Genomic DNA, 23,242 nt, shown 5'->3' on the forward strand with positions numbered 1-23,242 from the left:
ACTGCAAGGATGCAAAACCCCAGGGATTGCTTGGTTTGGGGCCCCTCCTTAGAGGCACCAGCTTGAGCTGGTTTTGTGTTGCTGCACTACCATAAAATTCCTTAAAGGAACCAGGCACCTGGGACTCTGCTATGGGAAACATGGGGCTGAGCTGGTAAGGAACCTGTCTGTCTGCAGGAGAGTGATGTGTGTGAGTAGTCAAGTGGGGCACCCATCAGCTCACAGGAGCTGTGAAGGGACTTCAGTCCCAGCAGTGACAGTCAGGGGTGGTGGGAGTGTGATTGCCAGCGTGGCTCCTGGATGGTCAGATAAGAAACTTTCCCTTAACTCTCATTAACCTAATGCCGAAAAAACCAGTTTATAATTTAGACAAAGATAACAGAAATGTAAACCATAAGCACAAAATCAAATACTCTTTCTTAATGCCTGCCCAAATTAATTTCATCACATCTTTCAAAATTATTACTTTGGTTTTGCCTTGTAAGAGGCAGTATTTGCTGAAACTTAGACTACTAATTCTTAAGTTCTTTGCCTTAACTATCTCAAATTTCTTTGTTTTCCATTCAATACCTAGTAATTATTTTGAATATCTATTTATTTGCTAACAAAACTCTAAAACATATAAATTGCACCTCTCATTATCTTACCAGAAAATACCCACTAAAGATATGGAAGTTTAATACTCTTAAAATTAATCAAATAGTGAACACATATTATCACATGTACATTTTAAGCTGATGCTCTCTATTCATTAAAAGTTACGTATTAAACATGCTTTAAAGAAATTCACAAATTTGTTAGCAAAGCCACTGTATGTTAATGAAACCAGTGATAACTCCATTACCCCAAACCACCCACACAGAATGCATGCTTGGGAGGAGCCCTGATACCTTTAGTTCTTTAAGTCCCTGCATGTATCTCCCTTCTACATCGTGTATCTGGTCCTTAAGGTCATAGATATCCTGCAGGACATAGGAATGAATCGTTGTACAAGAAGTATGGGGAAATAATTTGTAGTCAAAAAAGCATTAAAATGTTTACATGCACTTCTATCAAATGACAAAAGCTGCAATAATTCTCAGAAATTATAATTAATTCATGACAACTTGATGGAAATTAAGGTTTTGTTTATATTCCTGAATCCAAGCCATCTCAAATAAGACAGAATTGTCTGAAATTTGACATAAACAAAGTCTTATCTTAATACAAACTAAACTGTTATCACCACAAAGACTTGTGAACACAAAAATCAAATTACCAAGACGAAGAAATCCTTCATGAGATCAAAAATTACATCCACATACCTTTTTATTATTATTAATAAGGTTCTGTATATAAAAAAAAAAAATTCCTATTTTAACTGTTCCCAGATTCTCTGAAAATGCAATTTACCCGTAGTTCACTGAGGGAGGCATCAGGATCCACCAAACTGCTCGCGTCTCCACTTCCTCTCCTAGAGGAGTTGCCACTCACGGGAGTTGCACTTAGTGAATTGCGAGATGAAGGCTTAAAAAAGGAAAAACATTGGATCAGGAATCATATGGCAATTTATGGCATACTTGACATAACTCCATAAATTTATCCACAGTCACAAAGCAGTTTTCTCTCTTCTATCTACCATTTCTTAATATTAGCTTATAGACAGTATTTTTCATGGATTATCTTTCAGCACTTGTGTTTCTTCTTGGTAAAATGTTGACTTCTATTTGAGGACTTATTAGTGTACCAGAACATTAAAGTTTTGAGTCATCTATCCAGAAGACATTGGTAAAGTGGCTACTAGTGCTGAAATACTGTACACATTTACAGTATTACTAAAAATTGTAACTTCTGCCATCCAGAATTCAGAAGAAAGTCTCCAGTAAGAATCTAGCATATGGAGTTTTATAGCCTTAGCTCTTAGAATTTAGCCTTTCCTGATAAATGTTTCTCACAAGAGAAAATAAAATGCATAGGACGTTATTACTGGCTAAAAAGTAAGCTAAAAGAATACAATTGTTTCTTCCAGAAATAAAAGACACAAAGCATTAATTTAGGGAGATAAAAAAAATGTATCTAAAAATATGTCTGCATGCTACACTCTGCTAAAAAAATACACAGCATTTATACTTTCTGAATTATTTTAATAATTGTCAATTTTGGATGAACACTGACTTTAAATAATTTTTAAATTAAAACCCTTACCCTTGAAAATATTTCTGAATGTGATTTTTCACTCTTTTCTTCCAGCTGAAAGAGAAAAGGGAACGTGATTACCTTTTGCAATGAGGGACTATTGAATCAGCATCTTTTGTTCAAAGACACTGAAAAACATTTAGAAACAAAAAATGAAACAACTAGAAGAAAAAAATCCAGACACTAGCCTAGACTAAGAAAGGAAAAACATATTCAGCCTAAAAAAAGTAGTTTTTACCTCAACTGCAAAATAAATGAATGCTCATAATGAAAAAGCCAGAAGTCGTGTTCTTTTAGTTTTTAAAAAGTCATCACCCATATTGAACAACAAAACTTATTCTACTATTTTAAATTTCAAAAGTGACCGCAACACTTGGTGGCATAATGCAGACAAAGCTTCATGCAAGTGCACTTCAGTGACAGCAGTGTGAATGTCATAGTTAATAGAAAACACATTTGTTCTCTCAGTCTTTTCCGTGAAACCTGCAATTACACCAGAACAAAACTGATTCAGGTAAAAGAACATAACTAAATTGTATTAACTAACAGAATAATGAATTCATAGTAATTTCCATTCATATTTTAGGTCTTGAACCCTATGCAAAAGAACTACCACACTCCCTTCTTATGCAGCAAACTGCTATTGCAGAATTATATTGTAGATTTCCACATTCTCTGCATTTCTATGAATCAAAATAGGTGGAAGTAGACATGTTGCCATATTTTCATAACAAGTATGTAGCATGGTATCTCAGGTATCTTGCTTCTGAGAACATCTGTTTTTCTTCCAGGCCAAGGACAAAAGATTTGGAAGTTGACTGCCATAATGGAAGAAACAAATGTTACTTTGTAAGATGTTTCTTCTTCCTTTTATTGCAGTTTCTATAGAGGCAACATTGCTTTTCCATGACAAATTCACCATCTCCAATTATGTACTGAAATTGTAAATGGCAAATAATTGTCACCACTGTGATGATAAAATGATGTTTAAAATCCAATTGAGCTGACTTATACGTTCAGACTAATCTAAATAAAAATACTGATTTAGAATCTAGTAACACATAATGATGATTGTGGTAATAAAAGCAACTGAGAAGGTAGCATAACTACCAGTGGCAGCATCCACATTTTCTTTTAGCAGAGCATTAATTTCAGAAATTAAGCTTTATTATGGAAAGAAAAGCTGAAGTGTAAGCTGGAGAAACGATCACTGTCTCATGCTTTAAGGATGCACAGATGATAAACAACGTGTATTACTACAACACAAGGTACATAGCACTGTAACGGTATAAAAATATCATCTAAATGCCAAGTCACAGAAAGAGGGTTTGTAGAAGTACTCTAGCTGTCAACCTCCCATCCAAAGCAGAACCACTGCTAACAGTCAAGGTCAGCTGCAGCTTTATATAGCTGAGAGTCACCAATTCCTAAACATGGAGGTTCTCCAGCCTTGCTGCAGCCTGTCAGAGCGCAACATTAACCCTGTGGAGCTTCTTGCAGCATCTAGTCTGAACTCAAACTGCAGTGTGAGGCTGCTGGCTCTTGTTGCACTGCTTTGCAAGGTTAAGAAGAGTTTGGCTCTCACCTAAAGTTTTTTACTCTAAGGGTGGTGAGACAGTGGCATAGGTTGCCCAGGGACATGGTGGCTGCCCCAACCCTGGCAGTGTTCAAGGCCAGGCTGGATGAGGCCTTGAGCAACCTGATCTAGTGAGGAGGTGTCCCTGCCCATGGCAGGGGGTGTTGGGACTAGATGATCTGTAAGGTCCATTCCAACCCCTAAATTCTATGATTCTAATCAAGCACTTGCATGCTGCTGATCACCACACAGCATCCCCTTTGCTCAACTAAATAAGCACAGAGTTCTCAATCTCTCTGCTTACTGCATGTGCTAACCCTAACTGATATTTCTAAAGACATGCCTAAGAATAGAAATTTCCTTTTTTTTCTGCACCATTAAGCACAAAAGTTGTGACTGCAAGTAACAAGACTTTTTAGAACTTAGAACAGCAAGAAAGAGAAGGCAGCCAGGTTTGGTATAAACAGTGTCCAGACTAAAGGGATGGACAGCATCAGTACAAGTGCGTAGTCAACAAGGAGTGCTTCAGTAATGGATCCTGACAAAATCTCCTATTGGATGGATGAACACTAAAATGCACTAATGTGTACACACTTGTAAGTATTTTTGTCACTAAAGCAAGTTAAGAGTATTCCAAAAGAACACACACCCACCCTGTTACTATCCATAAGAAAAAAAAACCCTACCATTTTACATTTAAAGACATTCTTGAGTTTATCACACACAGAAAAGTGAAGCATTACCCTCATCACATGCTTCTAGCAATAGGCATAATCCCCTTTCAAATAAAGCATGCTTTTAAAACATGCACTCAAGACATTTTTATACAAAAGCAACCGAACCCTCTCAACAAACCTATTTGCAATTCAGTAGCTCTGAATGCGTTTACAGTGTTTACTCTTTCAGAGTATGAAAACAAAATCCACAGTTAATAAGTTTGCTGTATTCACCACAGTAGGACAACAAGCATTACACTCACACTATTCAAACCTTGGCCATCATCTGCATCGGAAACAATGCTTCCCCTGCGGTTGGAACGGCTGAAATAGTCAGCAGCAGTTTCGCTTTGATCAGAAAAATCAGAGGACTTCAAAAGATAAGGAGAAGGGTGAAAGAGAACTGAAGATGACACTACAGGATGAACAAGTGTTTATTACAAAAACAAACTCGAAGTCCTAACTTAAATCTCCAATATTGAAATTTATTTTTGTTTTTCTAACAGTTCAACAAATGTAAAATCTGAATTACTCTTCTAGATTTTTACCTTTTTACATTTTTCTACATGAACGTGTGCCATTAGCATATGCAATGTTAAACACTCTTCACGTTTCTTATTCTTAGCTCACAGTATCTAAAACTAAAACAATGAACATTTATTACTGATTAATTTTCCTCAATTAGAGAAACTAGAAAAAACACAATACAAAAGGGTTTAGTACTAATATAGTACCAAACACAAACTGCAAAAATTAAAAAGGTTTGCATATCATAAAGGCAGATTATGTAACCAGAAGCTGATGAATAAAAACTACTATTTTGGTCTTTTTTCCAAAAGAACACAAACCTAACAGCACTAGTTATGAATATAATCTGGGCCTCCTTTCATTCATAATTTTAAGACATCTTACATTAGAAGACAAACTTACTCCCCCCAAAGGTGTATGCCAGACAGGCACCTAAACTGGTGAGGAAAAAACCAATAGTGCTACACACCACTTGTAAAAAAGGCAAAATATATCTAAGGACATTACAGTAATTACAACTGCCACGGGAATTCAAGTGAAATACGGAACTGAGGAACAATATGCACATTAAATATGGTATTTAATGAGAAGAATAGGTTTACCGTAAGTATATTACATTCTACTTCATACATTCTACTTCAAAAGGTGGAAAGTTACTGTGCACATTATATCTAGTTTTAAAAGCAATTACAGGAGAGAAAAATCTTTATATGAACAGTTTGAAAATATATTACCCAAATTCTCACAACTTACAGAAGTTACATATATCACAGTTACATATAAAACAGTTTGCTGATCAACACCTGACTCAGATTATACAAGTTTAGGACTACAGAATTTGCATTTATTGTCACTGCTATATGTTATGTTCTATTTCTCTGGCAACAAATTTTCCAGCTGTAACTACATCTACATTTTAAATCTTTATTTTTCTTAAATGTAACAAAGTAGGTAAGTTTTCATAATTTCAAGTTTGGCTATACTTTCTAATTTCGCTTGCACTTCACAAAGTGTAAAGACGCTGAACAGAATTCTGCTTATATGTACTATGAGTACAGCAAAAGAAGCACCAACGTGGACTACAATATATGACAACACTCTGCTCTTTCATTCTTTGCCATTGAAAAGTTCGTATACCTGATAAACTTTGCTGCTCCTCCTTCTATAAATTTTGTACCTCTAATACCTTTCTCAATGGGTTTATCAAAACTGATACATTTTAAGATGGAGATGCATCGTACAGTTTCTCACCAGTGTTTTCTACTGTTTGCATCTTCTCTCCTACTTTCCTTTGCATTTCCAGAGTGTACTAAGCTGACTTCAAATGCATTATCCAGAGTGAAACCAAAATACAAACCACAGAAATAGTAGAAAGTGAACATTAAATTGTTCATAAGATTTTTACCTCATCTGCTTTTCAGGATTTTTTCATTAAACAAATACTTTGAACTCTATTAAACATTCATTAGTGTGAGTGAATGGTACCTTGCTATTATCAGTGTAACACACACACACACACACACAATGCATTATCCAGAGTGAAACCAAAATACAAACCACAGAAATAGTAGAAAGTGAACATTAAATTGTTCATAAGATTTTTACCTCATCTGCTTTTCAGGATTTTTTCATTAAACAAATACTTTGAACTCTATTAAACATTCATTAGTGTGAGTGAATGGTACCTTGCTATTATCAGTGTAACACACACACACACACACACACACACACACTGAGACCTGATAGATGTATATAATCCTATATAGCTATAAAGTGTTTATTTCTAAGAAATGAATCTCAGTGTTAAGGAAAACCAAGGAATCAAGTAGTATTTTCACAATTCAAGAGATTACAAATGGATGTTAATACCTTTAGGTTTTGAAACTTCATAAAGCAACTGCAAAATGACCTTTCTCCTACACCCTCAAAAATTCACCCTCATGTCTGTTGTTACTAAACCCGTTAGTTTCTGACAAATCTGGTTTTATTTGTTTAGGATGTATAACACTGTTAATATGTGAGAAATTAAAAAAGGACTGAACAATTCAATTTTTCCCGTACCAGAACACTGACCTATATTTTTTTGCATAGCATGACAAATGAGCAGCTGTACCAATGAGACTAAGACAGTTGTTCTGTTTTGTGGCAGAAGCAAAGGAGAACTATTTAAAATCACTTTGCAGTACAAAAAGCCAACTTTGGAACGACACTTCTAATACAACACAGATACAGAAATTAATTTCTCTCAATTCTAAATACTGGCCATCATCAAAATGAGCAAGTTACTTCTTACTGTGTGATATAAATAAGTTCACATTAGTCTTCTTCCCCCAAAGAAAGACTTTTACATGTCTGTTGTAGTGTGTTTCATGTGCCTGCTCCAATTGTAATAAAGGGTGGTAACCCCAACAACGTACAACACTTCAGTTTCCAGTTGCTTCCAATTATATAGATTACAAACATTTAAAATGTATTTAGAAAAACAAATTCCTTATTGCTTCTACAGCTTAATGCCCTACTGCAAAAACTTTACATCTTGCTAAAAATCACATCTCTGACAAATAAAATATTTTTGATGTGGAACAGTGTTTTGGTCAGATCATTTCAGATCCCAGTGTGCATACTCCTAAGTGTTGATGTGTTAGTATCAAAGCACTCAGCAAATCATGCAAGAAGAATGCTCACCACAGGACTACTTCGAACTGAACTTGCTCTTGAAGAATAACTGTATTCAGATGGCTAAAGAAAAGGTATGAAGGAAGCTTTCATAATTTTTATATATTTTTATCCACAGAAAACAAAGATGATAAAAAAACAACCAGTCCAAAGACACTGTAATTCTTATGTACTGTCACTCTGTCTTATCCTACCAATGCATTTCCAGTTAACATTATACTTTCTGAATGGGCAAACTATTTCTAAAGATTTCCAGCAGCATTTACTACTAGTATTAGGGATGTCTATTTCCAAATATAAACCTAAGAATTTCCTTGAAAAATAGCCAAATAGTTGTAAAAGATCAAATCTTAACTATTTTCATCATTAAATTGAATATTTAAAATGCAATTTGGTTTTAACTGTTCTTAAGCCTTCAGAAGATTTAACACAGCCTGGGAACTGAACCTATACTGTAGACTTGTCAGCTTTATGCTCACCCATGCAGTTTTCCTGAAGGAGAATGCTTAAAGGTGCAAAGCTGAAATTGATTTAAGCAGTGGACAATTAAAGCACCTCTTGAGCAACACAATTAAAAAAGAAAAAAATTTACAGTTTCATGCCGCTTTCCCCCTGCACACAAAGAGATCTCTAGTAGAAATCCGAATTATATTATCACAATTATATGCAACAGCAGTCATTACTTTTGTAGAGCCCTCTCAGCCATTCTTATGGCACTTCTAGCTACTTCTTAGTTTGTCAAAATACAGATGAGGTTTTCATGCTATTGCATTTTTGTATGTTTATTGAATTTAAATATGTCACATTAATTAAAAGGATTCAAAGTGCATTTACTACAAATTTCAGTCATAATCTGATTGCTTTTCCCACTCAAATGCTTAACTTCTTTAGATACTTTAAAAAATATTATACATTCAGTTGCTGTTCAGTATGCTTGGATTAACTTCTTCTAACCCCAGTGTTCTTCAACATCATTGCTGCACTCACAAACTTTATGCCCATCTGCAAAAAACATCAGTAGAACCCTAGAATATTTTAAAGAGGCTATATAAAAATGTTAATATTAAACTGAGTGCCTCCACAAAATGGCACACAGAAGCTACAACTCTTAAAATACAACACCAATGCACATGTAATACTATTGAGTGTCACTGCCATACAACACAAATTTAAGGCAACAGTGCAAATGGTGCTTACGAACCAAACAGATACTTCTTATGAAACCAGTGTTTAAAGAAGACACCCATAAAGAAAAGTGCAATTTTCTATTTCTGTGGGCCATTCAAACATAACAAGTAAGTTATCATTTGACATTTTACTAACCCTGTAACTCCTAGATGGTGCAACTGGATCACTGTACAGAGAAGGTGACTATAGTGTGAACAATAGAGAAAGTTAGACTTTTTCTGTGTACATCAATTTTATCTATTCCTATATATTAACCAAGAGTTCTAAAGATTTAAATAACTAAATTTTATATCACTAATAGACAAGAACTTTAAGTGTGGGAAAAACCCACAAGAAAACCCATTATCTCTAAAATCAATCTAAAACATTAATTAAAACAACCTAGTATTCTTATAAGTTTGGTGAAAAAGAATGGTAAGAAATTAAGCAGTTTTCAAACAACATGTCAGTTACTTCTAGCTACTTATTTACATCTGACTATGACAGCAGCTGCAGTTTATGGAAGGTAATACTCATCTCATGACAGACCATTGTTTTATCATTAATATTACTGTAGAAAAAAAAAGCAGTACAATGGTGCTATATATTTAAGACTTTTTTGTGCTGTTTTTAAAAGATAGGACTTTGAAACAGCAAGTGCCACAGCTGCTAGTTGTTTTCTGTATATTACACAGTAATCATGAAACTGATGTTATTTTCAATTTAAAACCCCCCATATGCAGAACACAGAAAAATCTGCATGTCATACATGAATTTTAGAAAAGACAACCCATAAAAGCAAGAACTACAACAGTAACTACTATTAACCATAATAATTTGAAGTGTCATAGAAGAAAAAAAGAGAAATTTGTGTCATATAGCATAAGTAAGCAAACCCAAACACATTTTATATATATAAAATGAATATAGGAAGAGGAGACAGATCCAAACCTGGTAGGAAGGAACTGGTTTACTACATCCAAGGCAGCTATAATTTCTTTGATCATAGTAAATTCCACTCTGAGGGGTGGACGGGGGGAGGTGGACAGGGGGGAGGGAAGAAGAGAGAAAACAAAGGTCGCATCTGCAGATCTCATAAATAAAAGTTCTGCCTTACTATTGCCCAAGGGTTCCCAAGCTTAAAACTTGTTACTTGCTGTGAAGTTTTCCCTATGGCTGACCCAAAATCCCTCTAACTTTCTGAAGCAAATAAAACATAAAAACCCCAAAACTACTATGTACTCTGTATATCAGCATTATATGTATTTTAAGGTCATGCCCAACCAAAATAGTAGTTAATTTAGGGATTTTTTTCTCTCTAATAAATAAGAAAACTGCAAAAGTTTGACAAGAGCAGCATGAAATACATGAAAAACAAATTGATGAGAGTTGCTAATAATTCATACAATTATTTATTTTATCTTTTTTTTCCACCGGATACCATCATGAAGGAAAGCATTTAAGGGAGAGAAGAGGACAAATTCCTAATAATTTAAAAAGGGGCTAGGTGTTTATGTAATCAACCTATACCCTAACACTGTTCTTTACACCAAGTGTGCATAGTGAAATCTAGCAATTACACTGTGGCTTGTTTCTGTTGGGTTTTGACACCTTCTACACAAACTACTTATATATGCCTATGTGAGGCAAAACATTTATAAACACATATAAAGAAGAAAATCCAGAGAGATGAAGACATGGCAAAAAGTAGTGCTCGCAAAATGCAGCACTTCGTATCTCAATAGGCAATAGGAAGCAGGAATACTCATATTACTAATTTATTTAAAAACTGAGGGAGCAGGAGAATGGCACCTCAAAAGTGCATGGAGAGAAATGCTGTAATGACATAATGTTAAGTAAATAAAAAGTTACTTCAGCCTTGTCTCAACACAAGCATCCACTGCTGCTCTGATTCCCCCAGCACCTGATGTAACCACTAAGACATCAACACGAAAAACTCTCTGAAAAATTACATCCAAAATACTTAATTTCTTGGCATGATATTCACAAGTCACACACTGAACTTCCCAGAATAGTTTCTGGAAGATCCCAATAATCCATATGCCTTTCTCAGTAAGTCAAAGCCTACAGTAAATTGAATCTCCTTTACATCTACATTTGAAGTGTTCCTAACTATCTGATAGGAGACCAAGTGTAAATAATAGAACACAAATCTCCATCCTGACTGAATAAACTTTAATCTGGAGAAGTGCCATGTTTAGATAGTTCCAAGGGCCTTCCCCAGGCCTCCAGCAGCAGCAGATTTCTATTCAGCTGATTCCATTGATGGTATTGCACTGACATGAACACAGTTTCAAACACACACGAGATCAGAATCTGATCAGTATTAGAGGGGTTCTTTTTCCTAGAAATATTCCTGCAAATGTCATCAAGCTAATAAATTTACCCATAACTGTGTCAGCATACAACTCTACACACTTATTGTATTTATAATATACTAGAAAACTAACCAATAAATCTTTATGGGAATAAGCAGCTTTCTTCTTTGAATTATAAGCTCCACAGTAAGCATGACTCTAAGAATAAAATTTAGACAATTAATACCACTATACGACAGCATCTTCAGTCTTAAAATACAAAGAAGACAAACAAAAGGATTTAAGCTTTTTATCACCTACAACAGAAACATCACAGGAAATTATAAGTACACGATTAGAAAAACATGCCATGCTTTTATTACTGTGTTAAAAAAAACTGACAAGTGAAACATAACCAATCTTATTCTGATTAACACAGACTTGGCTTACGCTAGTGCTCGTATTTCACAAAAAAATTTAAACAACCTAAAAAGCTTAATAATACAGACTATTTTAAGTGCTATGTTGAGCTCTCCTATCTGTAGGTAATTCAGATAACACTGCTGTTTAAACCAATACACCTTTTTAAGCCGCTTACATATTCCTCTTAGCAGTACTTGATGCTTGTCTTTCTAAGGAGGCACACACAAATCTTACCCGGCATAATACCACTGAGAATGTGATGCATTCTACCATCACTTTATAAAAACATGAAGGAATTTTTTAAAGTAAAGATATACAAACCACCTGCCTTTTCTCAAGACTGAAATAGTTTTCTTTTAGATTAACTGAAAGTCTCTACAGGGAAATGGAGAATACTAATAGATGCATACACACACTTGTGTTTTTTTTAAGAGAATGTCCTCCAGGTCTAATCTGTATGTCATTTCATTACAATGCTTAGTGCTTAGAAATAACAAATAAATACTAAAAAGTGTTTACTTATGACAGCTGTCTTTTCTCCCTGAAAAAGTTTATACATGCATTCTACAGAAAGCATTAGAATCACACAACTATTCTAGGTCTGAACGTGTGATAGTACAGATTTATACAGCTTTTAAAATCAGTAATTCCAAGTCGCTAGTTAGTGTCATTACACCTTAAAACCAAAGCACAAAAGCAGTCTTCACTCAAAGACATGCAAAGTGTTAACACATAGGGACCAGGTATCTTGCAGATCTATCCTTAGTACTGTCATACTGAAGTAAGAGAAAATGAAATTAAAATCCTGACATTAAAAAAAAATTATTTTTTTCAAAGAATCACTATAAAGACTCAAAGGAACATTTGAAGAAAGTATACTCTACTAATTATGACAATTTATATACAAAAAGAGGCTATTTATCCAATTTAAAAGGGCATTCTGAGGCTAGAACACTTAACAAAAACTAATTTCTTCCTCAACAGTATCCCAATTAATGAAAACTGCAACAATTTCAGACACCAGTAGGTTATGTGAAATATTTCATGTGATTTCGGTAACAGCATTTTAAATAATCAAGCAAAGCAGTAGGACAAGAGGGCATAGACTCAAGCTCTGCCAGGGGAGGTTTAAGTTGGATATTAGGAAGAGATTTTTTACAGAGAGAGTAGTCAGGCATTGGAATGGGCTGCCCAGGGAGGTGGTGGATTCACCATCCCTGGAGGTTTTCAAGATGAGACTGGATGTGGCACTTAGTGCCATGGTCTAGTAACCACAGTAGGGTTGGACTCGATCTTTGAGGTCTCTTCTAACCCAGCTGATTCTATGATTCTATGGTAGATTGTATTAAACTGAGACAGTATTTGTAAGGTTATGTTACAAAAGGCTCATCTCCAAACAGGCAGAGCAGCCCAGAGGCTCACCAGCCCTTGTGTGGAGCTGTACAACTCAGCATGATGAGATGACTCCCAGGGCACCTTACAGCCTGAGGAAGGACACTGCCCACAGTGCACAGAAGATATTACAGGACGCAGGGGGAATAGCATCGTGGGATCAGGGAGGAAACAAAGGTGGGGAAAGGGAGGGAATAAAGGTATTTTCAGAAGGAACAAGTGTATGAAAAAGGAACAGTGCAATGAATGGGAGACCTGCGTGTAAGAGACTGCTGGTCTACCAGATTTGGCAACTCTTAACAAGACTTAGGAAAACAGCTTTGTAATAATAAGTTAGGCCAGTGTCCCATGTTTATTGCCACTCAATAACAGCAAAATCCGTGAAATTTAGGCGCTGTTCTTTTTTAACATAGAAAGCTTAAGTTTTCACAGCAAGCGTGTTTTTTTCCAGTTCATATCAAATTTCACAGCTATTTTTACTGTAGGTAATGCACAATAAAAAAATTTAACTTAGTATCATCTTAAGCCTTCTTTAAACACCATGCAAAGCCAGAAACTGAAGGTAGTTTGAGATCATTGTATGATATACTGCTAATAGCACGTTGGAGTATTCCCCAGTGTAATTTTCAACATGAGGACTACTGAGAGGACTGCAAGAAAAGTAACTTATTTTTGTCTATTCATATGACTGAAAATTCCTTCAAGAATCAAATCAACACCAAAAATTTTCCTGGGTTTAGATTTGATATTTGTTTCTGAGTTAATATAGGTCAGAGTTAGTTATTATGGTTTCATACTGTTTTCAATTATCTCGATAGTTCCAATATATCCAATAATAACAATATATGAAACAATTTTTAAATATTATAGGAGTAATTTAGAAACTCTGGCATCTTTTTTTGTTGCTGAAAATATTACCATACAGGACCCATAGGACACTACTAGTTTCAACCAACTTAACTATTTATTTTCTAAAAAACAGTTTCCATCTCTATTACCTACCAATAAGCAATGTCTATCAGATAATGAAGATAGATCACTCAGATACACATTATCATCTAAACCTTTTATAACTATTAATAGCTTAAGAGTTGACTAACAAATGTTTCAGTTGCCTAAACTAGGAATACTAGAAAATATACAGAAATACCCACTACTGAAAAAGTAAAATTTCTGTACTTCAGCCTTGACTGTAGTACTAAAATCACAATATATGAGAGAAAAATGTTTCCTGTCATAATTTCAGCAACATCTTTCTACCTATCAAGATTGATGTACAACCTCTGCCACTTCATTTTCTCTTTTGGGAACATTAGGAGAGACTGAAGAGATCAATTCCCTTCTTACTTGTAAGTGTTCTGTCTAGAAGATAACTTCACTAAGCACTTTGAGTCCTCAAATTTGCTATGACAAAGAAGCATGCTTACACCAAACTACTGCTTTGGTAAGTAGACACCAAAAGTGTTATAATGTGAACTGCATCAAAGCATGCTCATTCCAGGTTACACACCACAAGATCTCTCCTTTTGGAGACACTTGCTCTGCTCCTGTGAGATGCACTGACATCTAAAGAACTCTTGAGAATGAAATTATAGAAAAATATCAATATTTGAAATACATGTAAAATTTTAATTATAACTGTTAATCTTCACTGAATGACAGAAAATAACTAAGGCAGTCAAAGAAATTCTAAGTAAGTCCCATAAAAACGAGCTGTTATCTGCCCAATTCAAGCCCTCTTCTTTAGACAAGAGTCAATTACTTAATTGCTATCTTAGCACATTTGGTGTGAGCAAACTTGCACCAGGTCACAAGACTCCATGCGTTGCACATAGCATATTTTACATGTGTTTTTCTAGAAACCATTTACTATTTGAAAAGCAGTGGACACTACCTGATTTGAATTATTCACCTGGTAAAATTATCTGTGTGACAAATTGCAGAAACACTTAACACCAGGATTTTTAAGACTAATTACACAAAATGCAATTAATCAAAGATTACATTTGAGACCTCTTAGTAGATGAGAATCACTTTTTTTGAAGTCACACAAAGAAACAGCTCATTCCACCTTCCAAAATAAAAAAAAAAAGGCAGCTAGTTTGCCCTTTTCCTGGCCTATATACCCAGACTGATGACAAATTGATTTCTAAGCAGATCTACTAAACGAGGAAAATATTTATGTAACCTCAATAAAATCATTCTTTAGCACTGTATATGACCTAAACAAGATACAGAACAGCGTATACAATACGATAATATTTCTGTTAGCAGTCTTTGGGATACTCTTCATCACTCATGCAAATTTTTGTTGTTAGCAAATAATATATCCCCACCTTCTCAGAGAAATAAAATGTTCTATGATACCAAACTCTTCTTCAAGTTGTATCTTAAGGTACCATTACTACTTCTTCCACAAATACTACAGAAACACAGTAATACTTACAGTGCGAGGAAAGACTGAAAAATTGAAACATATAAAAATGCTTGATATGTTTATTATTTTTTTGATGTTTTTACCTTGTTAACACTGATGCAAATAGAATACCAAATGAACTTACTCATTTATATGTGACTTAAAATAATGCCTGTAAAACTGCTCATACTTGAGACACTTAAAGCTTCATCCTTCCCATAAGAAATAGAAACAAAACCCCAAACTTTTTTTTTTTGTCGTGGTGGTTTTTTTGTTTTGTTTTAGGTTTGTTTTGTTTGCCATGATCAAAAAGAAAGTATACAGCTTGAACACAAACCAAATATGAATGTCGACTGGACCGGTGAGAATACCTGGCCCTCTCTGAATCTTCCTGAGAAAGAAGAAATGCAGAGTTATTTCACAGGGAAGAAAAAAGGGAACACTACAAAAGTACTTGGAAGCAAAAGTGAGCAAAATGATTTAGCACTTTTATATGCCAAGTGTCATTTTAAATAATCCATAGTGGCAAGTGAACTCATTCAAATCAGAAGAACTGATTTCACATGATTTGGGTAAATATGCCAACATGCTACATTAGGAGATGCAAATAAGGCAGGCCAATAGAACAATTAGTGTTCGGTAGTTAGTCTTTTTTATAATTAGTGTATCAATACAGAAAAAAGGCATGAAACTTTTTTAATTAAGAAAGCAAAATAAAAATTGAAAAATGCTTTACAAAATTACAAGTATGTTAGTAAGAAATCTGCTCTGGAATTACTAAATTCAAATTGTGACTATTTTATGAAGTTATGTTAGCTCTAATAGAGACAATTGTCAGTTTCCTCATACATATTTCATATTTTCTTCTCAATTATAGGAACACAGCTTATTAAGCAAATTGATCAATTTTAAGTTCTACAGCTAGTTCTGCTCTACAGTGACAGTGAAAATAATAAACCCAATTTATAACATTTGAGGGAGGACAACTAGCTAAGGCACCTTAGTATCTTCTGTTCTGTTCAAAGATGAATGTACATTTTGGCTCACACAAAGGAATATGTGAGAAGCAGCAGAAAAAAACTAGAGTCAATTTAAAATTAAAACATTAAAATGATTCATATGCCATAAGCATCTCAAATTGTTAGTTACAGTATGTAAACATGTTATGAATAACCTTAATTTTAAAACTATTTCATTTGAAGGCTACAACAGGGCTGTAAAACTAGGAATCCTTCCTTAAATGACTCACTTCCTACAGTTTTCAACATGTCAAACTATTTTTAGAGTTAGAAGCTTCGCCTCCAGGTCACAGATAGCTATCTGAAGACTACAGCTGGCTTTCATACTGCTTATGGTCACATGGTTATTTTCTACATTATCACTGGATACTTTAACTTGTTCAAGATTATTTTATGACTACTCCAGAGTCGTAGAGCCTAGTTAAAGTTCTGCAAGAAAATTTCCTGAGGTGGGCAGATTCGTTTCATAATGACATACTAGTCTTCCTCTCTGTAGTGTCTGTTTTGAGGTTTAAAATAAACACCTATGCTATTTAACTTTTCAACACAATATAGCAGATCATTGCCAATTTTAAATACACATTGTGTCTCTGGTCTAAATGGTCTAAATGTCTGCAGCTGGCAAGCAGACAGTTTGCTATTTGCATAACATTCCTCTTAATTGCTGGGTAACAAGTCTCCTGACATTCAGCGAGAAAGCAGAAAGCCAGTGTTAAGTGTTCAGCATATTCAGGTCAAAGGATAAAGTACTGCAGTACATACTGCAAACCGTAGCTGCTGCTTGTATCTATCAGGCTTGATTTCTAGCAAAAATTAAGTCAGTATTATGCACGTTATCCAATACAGAGGTTACAGCTCCCAACCCAGGAAAGGATCAGAAAACTCCTGCAGCAGATGTGCCTCTTACAAGTGCAAAAACAAGGTGGCATTCAGTTGAGTGGCATTAATTTTGGTATCAGACTGCTCACAAACGCAATCTGTGTCCCACATGTTGGAAACCCTTGTTCTCAAGAAAAAAAAAAACAAATGCAAATGTGCATTCCCCCAAGAAATAACTGAAATCTATGCTGTTCTTCATAAGTGACATGAGAAATAATATACTCATAAACGTCAGCTAACCAAAGACATTAGAGAGTCAGCACAACCTTTGCAAATAGAATTCTAAGGACAGTTCTAGGATTTCTCAACAGAAGTGACAATTAACTCTCGTAGTTTTTACTATTTGAACTTATGGCTAGTCTCAGCATGTATTACTTACTTAAACCTTTGTGACTTGAAACATTCACAAAATGAACACCTTCCTAAAAACCAGAAAGAAACTACCGTCTCCCATATACCTTTTTAACAGGAACAGGAAGTTTGTGAAAGGAACACTCTAAAGAAACATTACAACAAATTAGAACAAATTGCCTTCTCATATTTTTTCACAGTTCACTCAACTATCTTTAGACCTTTCCTAATAAATCTAAAGAGCCAAATATTTCATTACATTATTACCTAGAAACAAGGGGGTTTTATCTTTTATAATTAATGTTTAAGTCACAGAAGTGACTTAAGCATCAGTAAAGACACTAGCATTTGCCATGTTACTCAAAGAGGAAACTAATAAATGCAAGACCAGTGAGAGAAAAAAAACAAAGCAAAAAACTCAACCCTGAGAAGTCAAATGACACTTAAAAAATTATTATTGATGTTCACCTAATTGAAACTAATTTCATTTCATTTTAAACAGATTAATGACTTTAAGCCAGCTCATGGTGGAAACACAACATTTCATTTTGAGAAAAACATCTCACTTGACAACGTCTGTTGCTGCCATAAAGTACCCTGCATATCCACATCCATATAGAGCTTCTATGCAATTGTTTTCAGTAATAAGACACTTTGAAATGACACACAGCAAACCATTAGTAAATTACTTCCTCCAAATCCTGTTAGCTCTCTGAGTGGCAAAAACATGCACAACAGGTGATTTTAGCCTACCATCCATTTCTGGATATGAGCCCATTTTCTATCATAGGAATGCTGAGAAAACTACAGAATGTAAAAAGAAAACCAAACGAATCATTTACAATATAGTCACCACACAATACAGGATTCCTAAATTGAAAATACAGACAAATCTAAGTTAATTGCCATGTAATCTTCATGATAATAGTAGACACCTACAGCAGTTCAAAAACTGAAACTACAGCATAATGAGAATCATATAAAATTGAGGCAACAAATGTTTTGCAAATTCCTCTTGTTATTACCACAGAAAAAAACAACACAATCACCAAATACCGTATTATATGGATTTCAATGTAATCATGATACACAAATTCTCAATCTTTTGCATGCAATGTCAAAACCTGAACTAAATGGAAGAACCATAAAATAACCAGACTGCTGAAAACCTAGTTCCTAGGGTATTTTTCAAGAAATTCAAGAAATGCAAGTTTGGGTTTTTTTAGGAGAAATGTGTGGAGTGACACACAACTATATGTAAATTACCCCAATTCTATTAAATTTTTTAAAATAAAGATCTTGACAATAGGTATTTATTGTGAATTCTTTCAGTATAATCCAATCCTAATGCTGAAAATACTAGCATGCAGCTGAATTACAGTAAAAGACAAAAATCTTATGCAATTACAGAAATACAATACCTTAAGAATTTTAGTAAAGGTTTGCAGTAATTCCTGACAAGTTACATTACCTCTTTTTGCTGTCGCTCCAGCTCTCTCATACGGATATCTCTTGCTTCTGCTCGAGCTGCCCGTTTGGCTGCAAGCCTGGCTTCTGCCTACAAGCAAATTGAAAATGATGGAAATTAAAATCACATTTTTTAATAATGGGTTTGAACACTCAATTTAATAATCTCTTCAGAAGTACACATTAAGATTCTAACAGACTAGAAAAGAAAGAGTTCTCAGAATGAAATTTAGAAAGAATATGTCCATAACCCTTTACAGATAACATTGCTAGTCAAAAGAATTACACGTTGATAAAAGAATGACTTGGGTTGGAAGAGACCTTAACCATCATCTAGTTCCAATCCCCAAACCACATGCCACCAACTAGACCAGGTTGCTCAGGGTCCCATCCAAACCTGCCTTAAACACTTCCAGGGATGGGGCATCCACACCTTCTCTGGCCAATCTGTTTCAGTGCCTCATCACCCCAACAGTAAAGAATTTTCTCCTAACATCTAATCTAAGCTTACTCACTTTTAGTTTAAAACCATTCATCCTCTCTTGTCCTAACACTAACTGACCATGTAAAAAGCCACTCTCCCTCTTTTTTTAAGTCCCCTTCAGGTACTGGAAGGCCATAATGAGGTCATCCCACAGCCTTGTCTTCTCCATATGGAACAACCCCAGCTCTCTCAGCCTGTCTTCATAACAGAGCTGCTACAGCCTTCTGGGCATCTTTGTGGCTACTACTGAGTTCTTCTCCCAGTATGTACCCATGTCTGGGATTGCCCCAACCCAGGTGCAGCACCTTGAACTTCATGAGGTTGCTATGGCCCCACTTCTCAAGTCTGCCCAGGTCCTCATGGATGGCATTCCTTCCTTCAACTGCGCTGCTTAGCTTCATGTCATCTGCAAACTTGCTGAAGGTACACTCGATCCTACTGTCTGTGTCATGGATAAAGACATTGAAGAGCACTGGTCCCAAGACAGAGTCCTGAGGGAGATCACTCATCAGAAGCCTCCACCTGGACACAGAACCATTGATCACAACTCTCAGGCTGCATCCATCCAGACAATTCCTTATCCACTGAATCAAATCACTAAATCCATCAATTTGGCAATAAGGATGTTGTGAGGGGCCATGTCAAAGGTAAGGCCTAATACTACTTAGTCTAGGTAGATAGATGAAAGCTGTCAGTCTTCCCTTTTAAACTGTTGCTCCATCATAAAAGGCCACCAAATTGATCAAGCACCACTTGCCATTAGTGAAACCATGCTGTCTGTCTTCGAACATCTCTGTCTTGCATTTGTCTTAACATTGTTTTCATGAGGATCTGCTCCATAATCTTCCCAGGCACAGAGTGGAGGCTCACCAGTCTGTAGTTCCCTGGGTCTTTATTTCTACCTTCTTTAAAAATGTTTCCCTTTTCCAAGTTACTGGTGACTTTGTTTGACAGACATGACCTCAAATATGATGGGGAGTGGCTTGGCAACATCAGCCAGTTCTCTCAGGGCCCTGGGATGCATGTCTGAACTGAGTGCAGAAACATTGCTATCACTACATCCTGAAAATTGATTCCTGTGGACTTTAACAGGACTTTGCCTATGCTTAGTACTTGAACAGGCATGTATGCACCTGAAGAAACTTTGGCCACAAAAAAAGATGTTAAAATCATAAAAGAAATAATCAGAACAAAGTTAACAAGCCACTACTGTTCATGTCGTATTTAAAGGCTCTGCTACCATTTGGAATTATTTCAAAAAGCAAACATCACTTAGAATAATTCAAATAGCAATCAAAATCAAACTGATTATTGGATGAAATGCAGAAAAGAAATTTAAGATTACCAATCCTCAAGAACTACCTTCAACACTGACTATCACTACAAAAGGACTTCCCTACATTTCCATGCAAGCTCTTACACTCCCAGCACCTTCCTTAGACACAGCTCCAGCACTTGGAACCTGCTGTAAGCCAATGTAACTCACTACCACAGCAGAAAGTTAACATTAGCAATAAAAAGTAGTTTTCGAGTCTTTTTACTGTATTAGTAGAATGAGTTGGCACAAGCAGGACAAAGAGTAGCAAAACCTTCCCCTTTTCAGTGTCAAAAACCTTACTTCTGCACTGCTTATGAAAAATGGCTACTGGCAGACACAACTAGGTATTTTCTCCACTTTCTATCCAGTCTCAACATAAAAAGAAACACATTGTCCTTCAGACCCTAAATGCTACCTCAAATTTAATCAGTTAATTACATGAGGGAATAAATTTTGCCATAAAGCTAATGTTTGAGGAAAGCACAAGCTCATTTTTTTTCATATTCCAATAATCAGTTGATAAAAATTTTCTCTTAAAGTCTTGAAATATTAAACCACTGAAGACAGGTTTTCCACCAAAAATTCCATCGTCTGTCTAATGTTAATAAAAACTTATGAGAAACACCAGCAGCCAAAAATTCAGAACTCCTAACAACTAAACCACAATTTTATAGAAGTTCTTAAAAATGTAACATTCAATGGGGTTTTGACTTTCATTAAGGGCAGGGCTTTTCTGCTCTAGCCACTATCACAGCATAGGTTTATGTAGAACACTGGAAACCTGTAAAAATTAGCAATTGCAAACTGTTTTACCGTGCGTGCTTCAGGAAGAAGAAAGGGGTATTTAACTCAGAGTGTAACTTCAAATTATGATTAAGCTACAGGTACAAAAATATCTATCAAATAATGACAAGAAAGAAGGCAGACACATTACAGCTTTATTACTCAAAACATATTGTCTTAACTTCAAGTGACTCTTATAAAGATTGTTTTTCTGTATTTTGCATACTCAGATATAACTATTCCATGGGTGTGACAGCACTCCTGACTGCCACAATGCAAACTTTTTTCAGAGCAGCATAAAGCTACTACAACTACTACTACAATTCCCACCTGATGACAGCACAGAAGTAAAGCAAGGAAATTCCCATTCAACAGGGAATACTCCCATTTGCAGCCCTACTCTGTAATTATCACCGTGCCACATATAAATGGTCACAGACAAGTCTGCAGCACAGAAAGAAAAAGGACTGGGTTTAGTTTTCTCTATAGAACAGCAGACAGGCACATCAAGCCTGGAGGCTCTGGCAAGGCTTTATTGTTAAAGATACAAAGTTAATTTGTTTACTGATTCACTCAAAAAATCAATTCACATTTCATCACTCTCTCCTAGCCCTACAGTCAGAGAACCAACTTTCCAGTTCCTACAGTAGAGGGGGAACGCTATTTTTTTAAATTTATTAAGCCTTTGATAAAACACAAGTGAATTGTACACACATTTGTCATAAAAATGGGTGCCTGAAACTGAAAAAAATCTTATCTTTGTAGAGAAACTCTTAGCAAGAAATGGCTTTGTGTTAAATTAATTATTAATCTGAGCAACTAGATTCCTCTCAAAAGCACACAATTTCAACAAAAGATTAAAAAGTTGGCACATAAACTGAAAGCACAGTTCTTGCGCTTCCTTCACCAATTTAGAGCAAGAGACAAATCATCATTTGAAAGGCCATCAAGTATTTATTTGTTCTCAGCAGACCTGTTGGAGCACAGGCCTCATGTTATTAATAGGAGTACTCATACACACCTTCAAAACGATGTAACTGAAATTCAAAAATTAACAATAATAAACAATTTTAATTCAAAAGAACACAGCTTTCTTCCTGGGTGCTGCTATTCACTGTTACCTTACTGAAGAAAGCCCATTAAAGCTGTGAAACAAATTACTACCAAGAAACTCTTCACAAGTTAATTTTATCAGCTTTTAAATACCTATGGAGGAAAATACAGTGCCACAACAGCTTTGGACAGACAACTGAATTGAGAAGGTGAAGCTGCTAAGACTATAGAAGCAGCACAGACAAACTCTAGACTACTTTTTATTTTTTGAAATAAACCAGCAAAGGTACAGGCAGTCACATTACAATGCTTTTTCAATTCAACTAGTATTTGAAGTGAAAAGAGCATTTCAAATGCTCACAGGAGCTTGAGAGTCAGTCCAGGTTGCTTACTACAGCTTGCATTAAAAAAATTTCAGTCTTAGAAACGTACAGACTGGCTACTATAATCTTGATTTCAGTTTCATTGGTCATTATTTTCTATACTATTCTATACATTACT

General features: G+C 35.3%; 1 protein-coding gene across 1 annotated transcript in view; it reads right to left on the reverse strand.

Annotated features, from left to right (window-relative positions):
* LRRFIP2 (leucine rich repeat (in FLII) interacting protein 2) overlaps positions 1-20,109 on the reverse strand; it is a gene marked incomplete at its 5' end in the record, with an annotated part of 35,875 nt that extends 15,766 nt beyond the window's left edge. Inside the window, 8 exons of the mRNA XM_009078253.1 lie at positions 891-962; positions 1,393-1,506; positions 2,185-2,256; positions 4,731-4,838; positions 15,725-15,778; positions 18,390-18,440; positions 19,108-19,194; positions 19,893-20,109. Of these exons, the coding sequence (XP_009076501.1) occupies positions 891-962; positions 1,393-1,506; positions 2,185-2,256; positions 4,731-4,838; positions 15,725-15,778; positions 18,390-18,440; positions 19,108-19,194; positions 19,893-20,109 (775 nt within the window). The remainder of the gene's footprint in view (positions 1-890; positions 963-1,392; positions 1,507-2,184; positions 2,257-4,730; positions 4,839-15,724; positions 15,779-18,389; positions 18,441-19,107; positions 19,195-19,892) is intronic.
* Positions 20,110-23,242: the final 3,133 nt, after the last annotated feature.

The sequence above is a fragment of the Acanthisitta chloris genome, unplaced genomic scaffold (genome assembly GCF_000695815.1).
Source record: "Acanthisitta chloris isolate BGI_N310 unplaced genomic scaffold, ASM69581v1 scaffold3027, whole genome shotgun sequence".
Lineage (NCBI taxonomy): Eukaryota > Metazoa > Chordata > Aves > Passeriformes > Acanthisittidae > Acanthisitta > Acanthisitta chloris.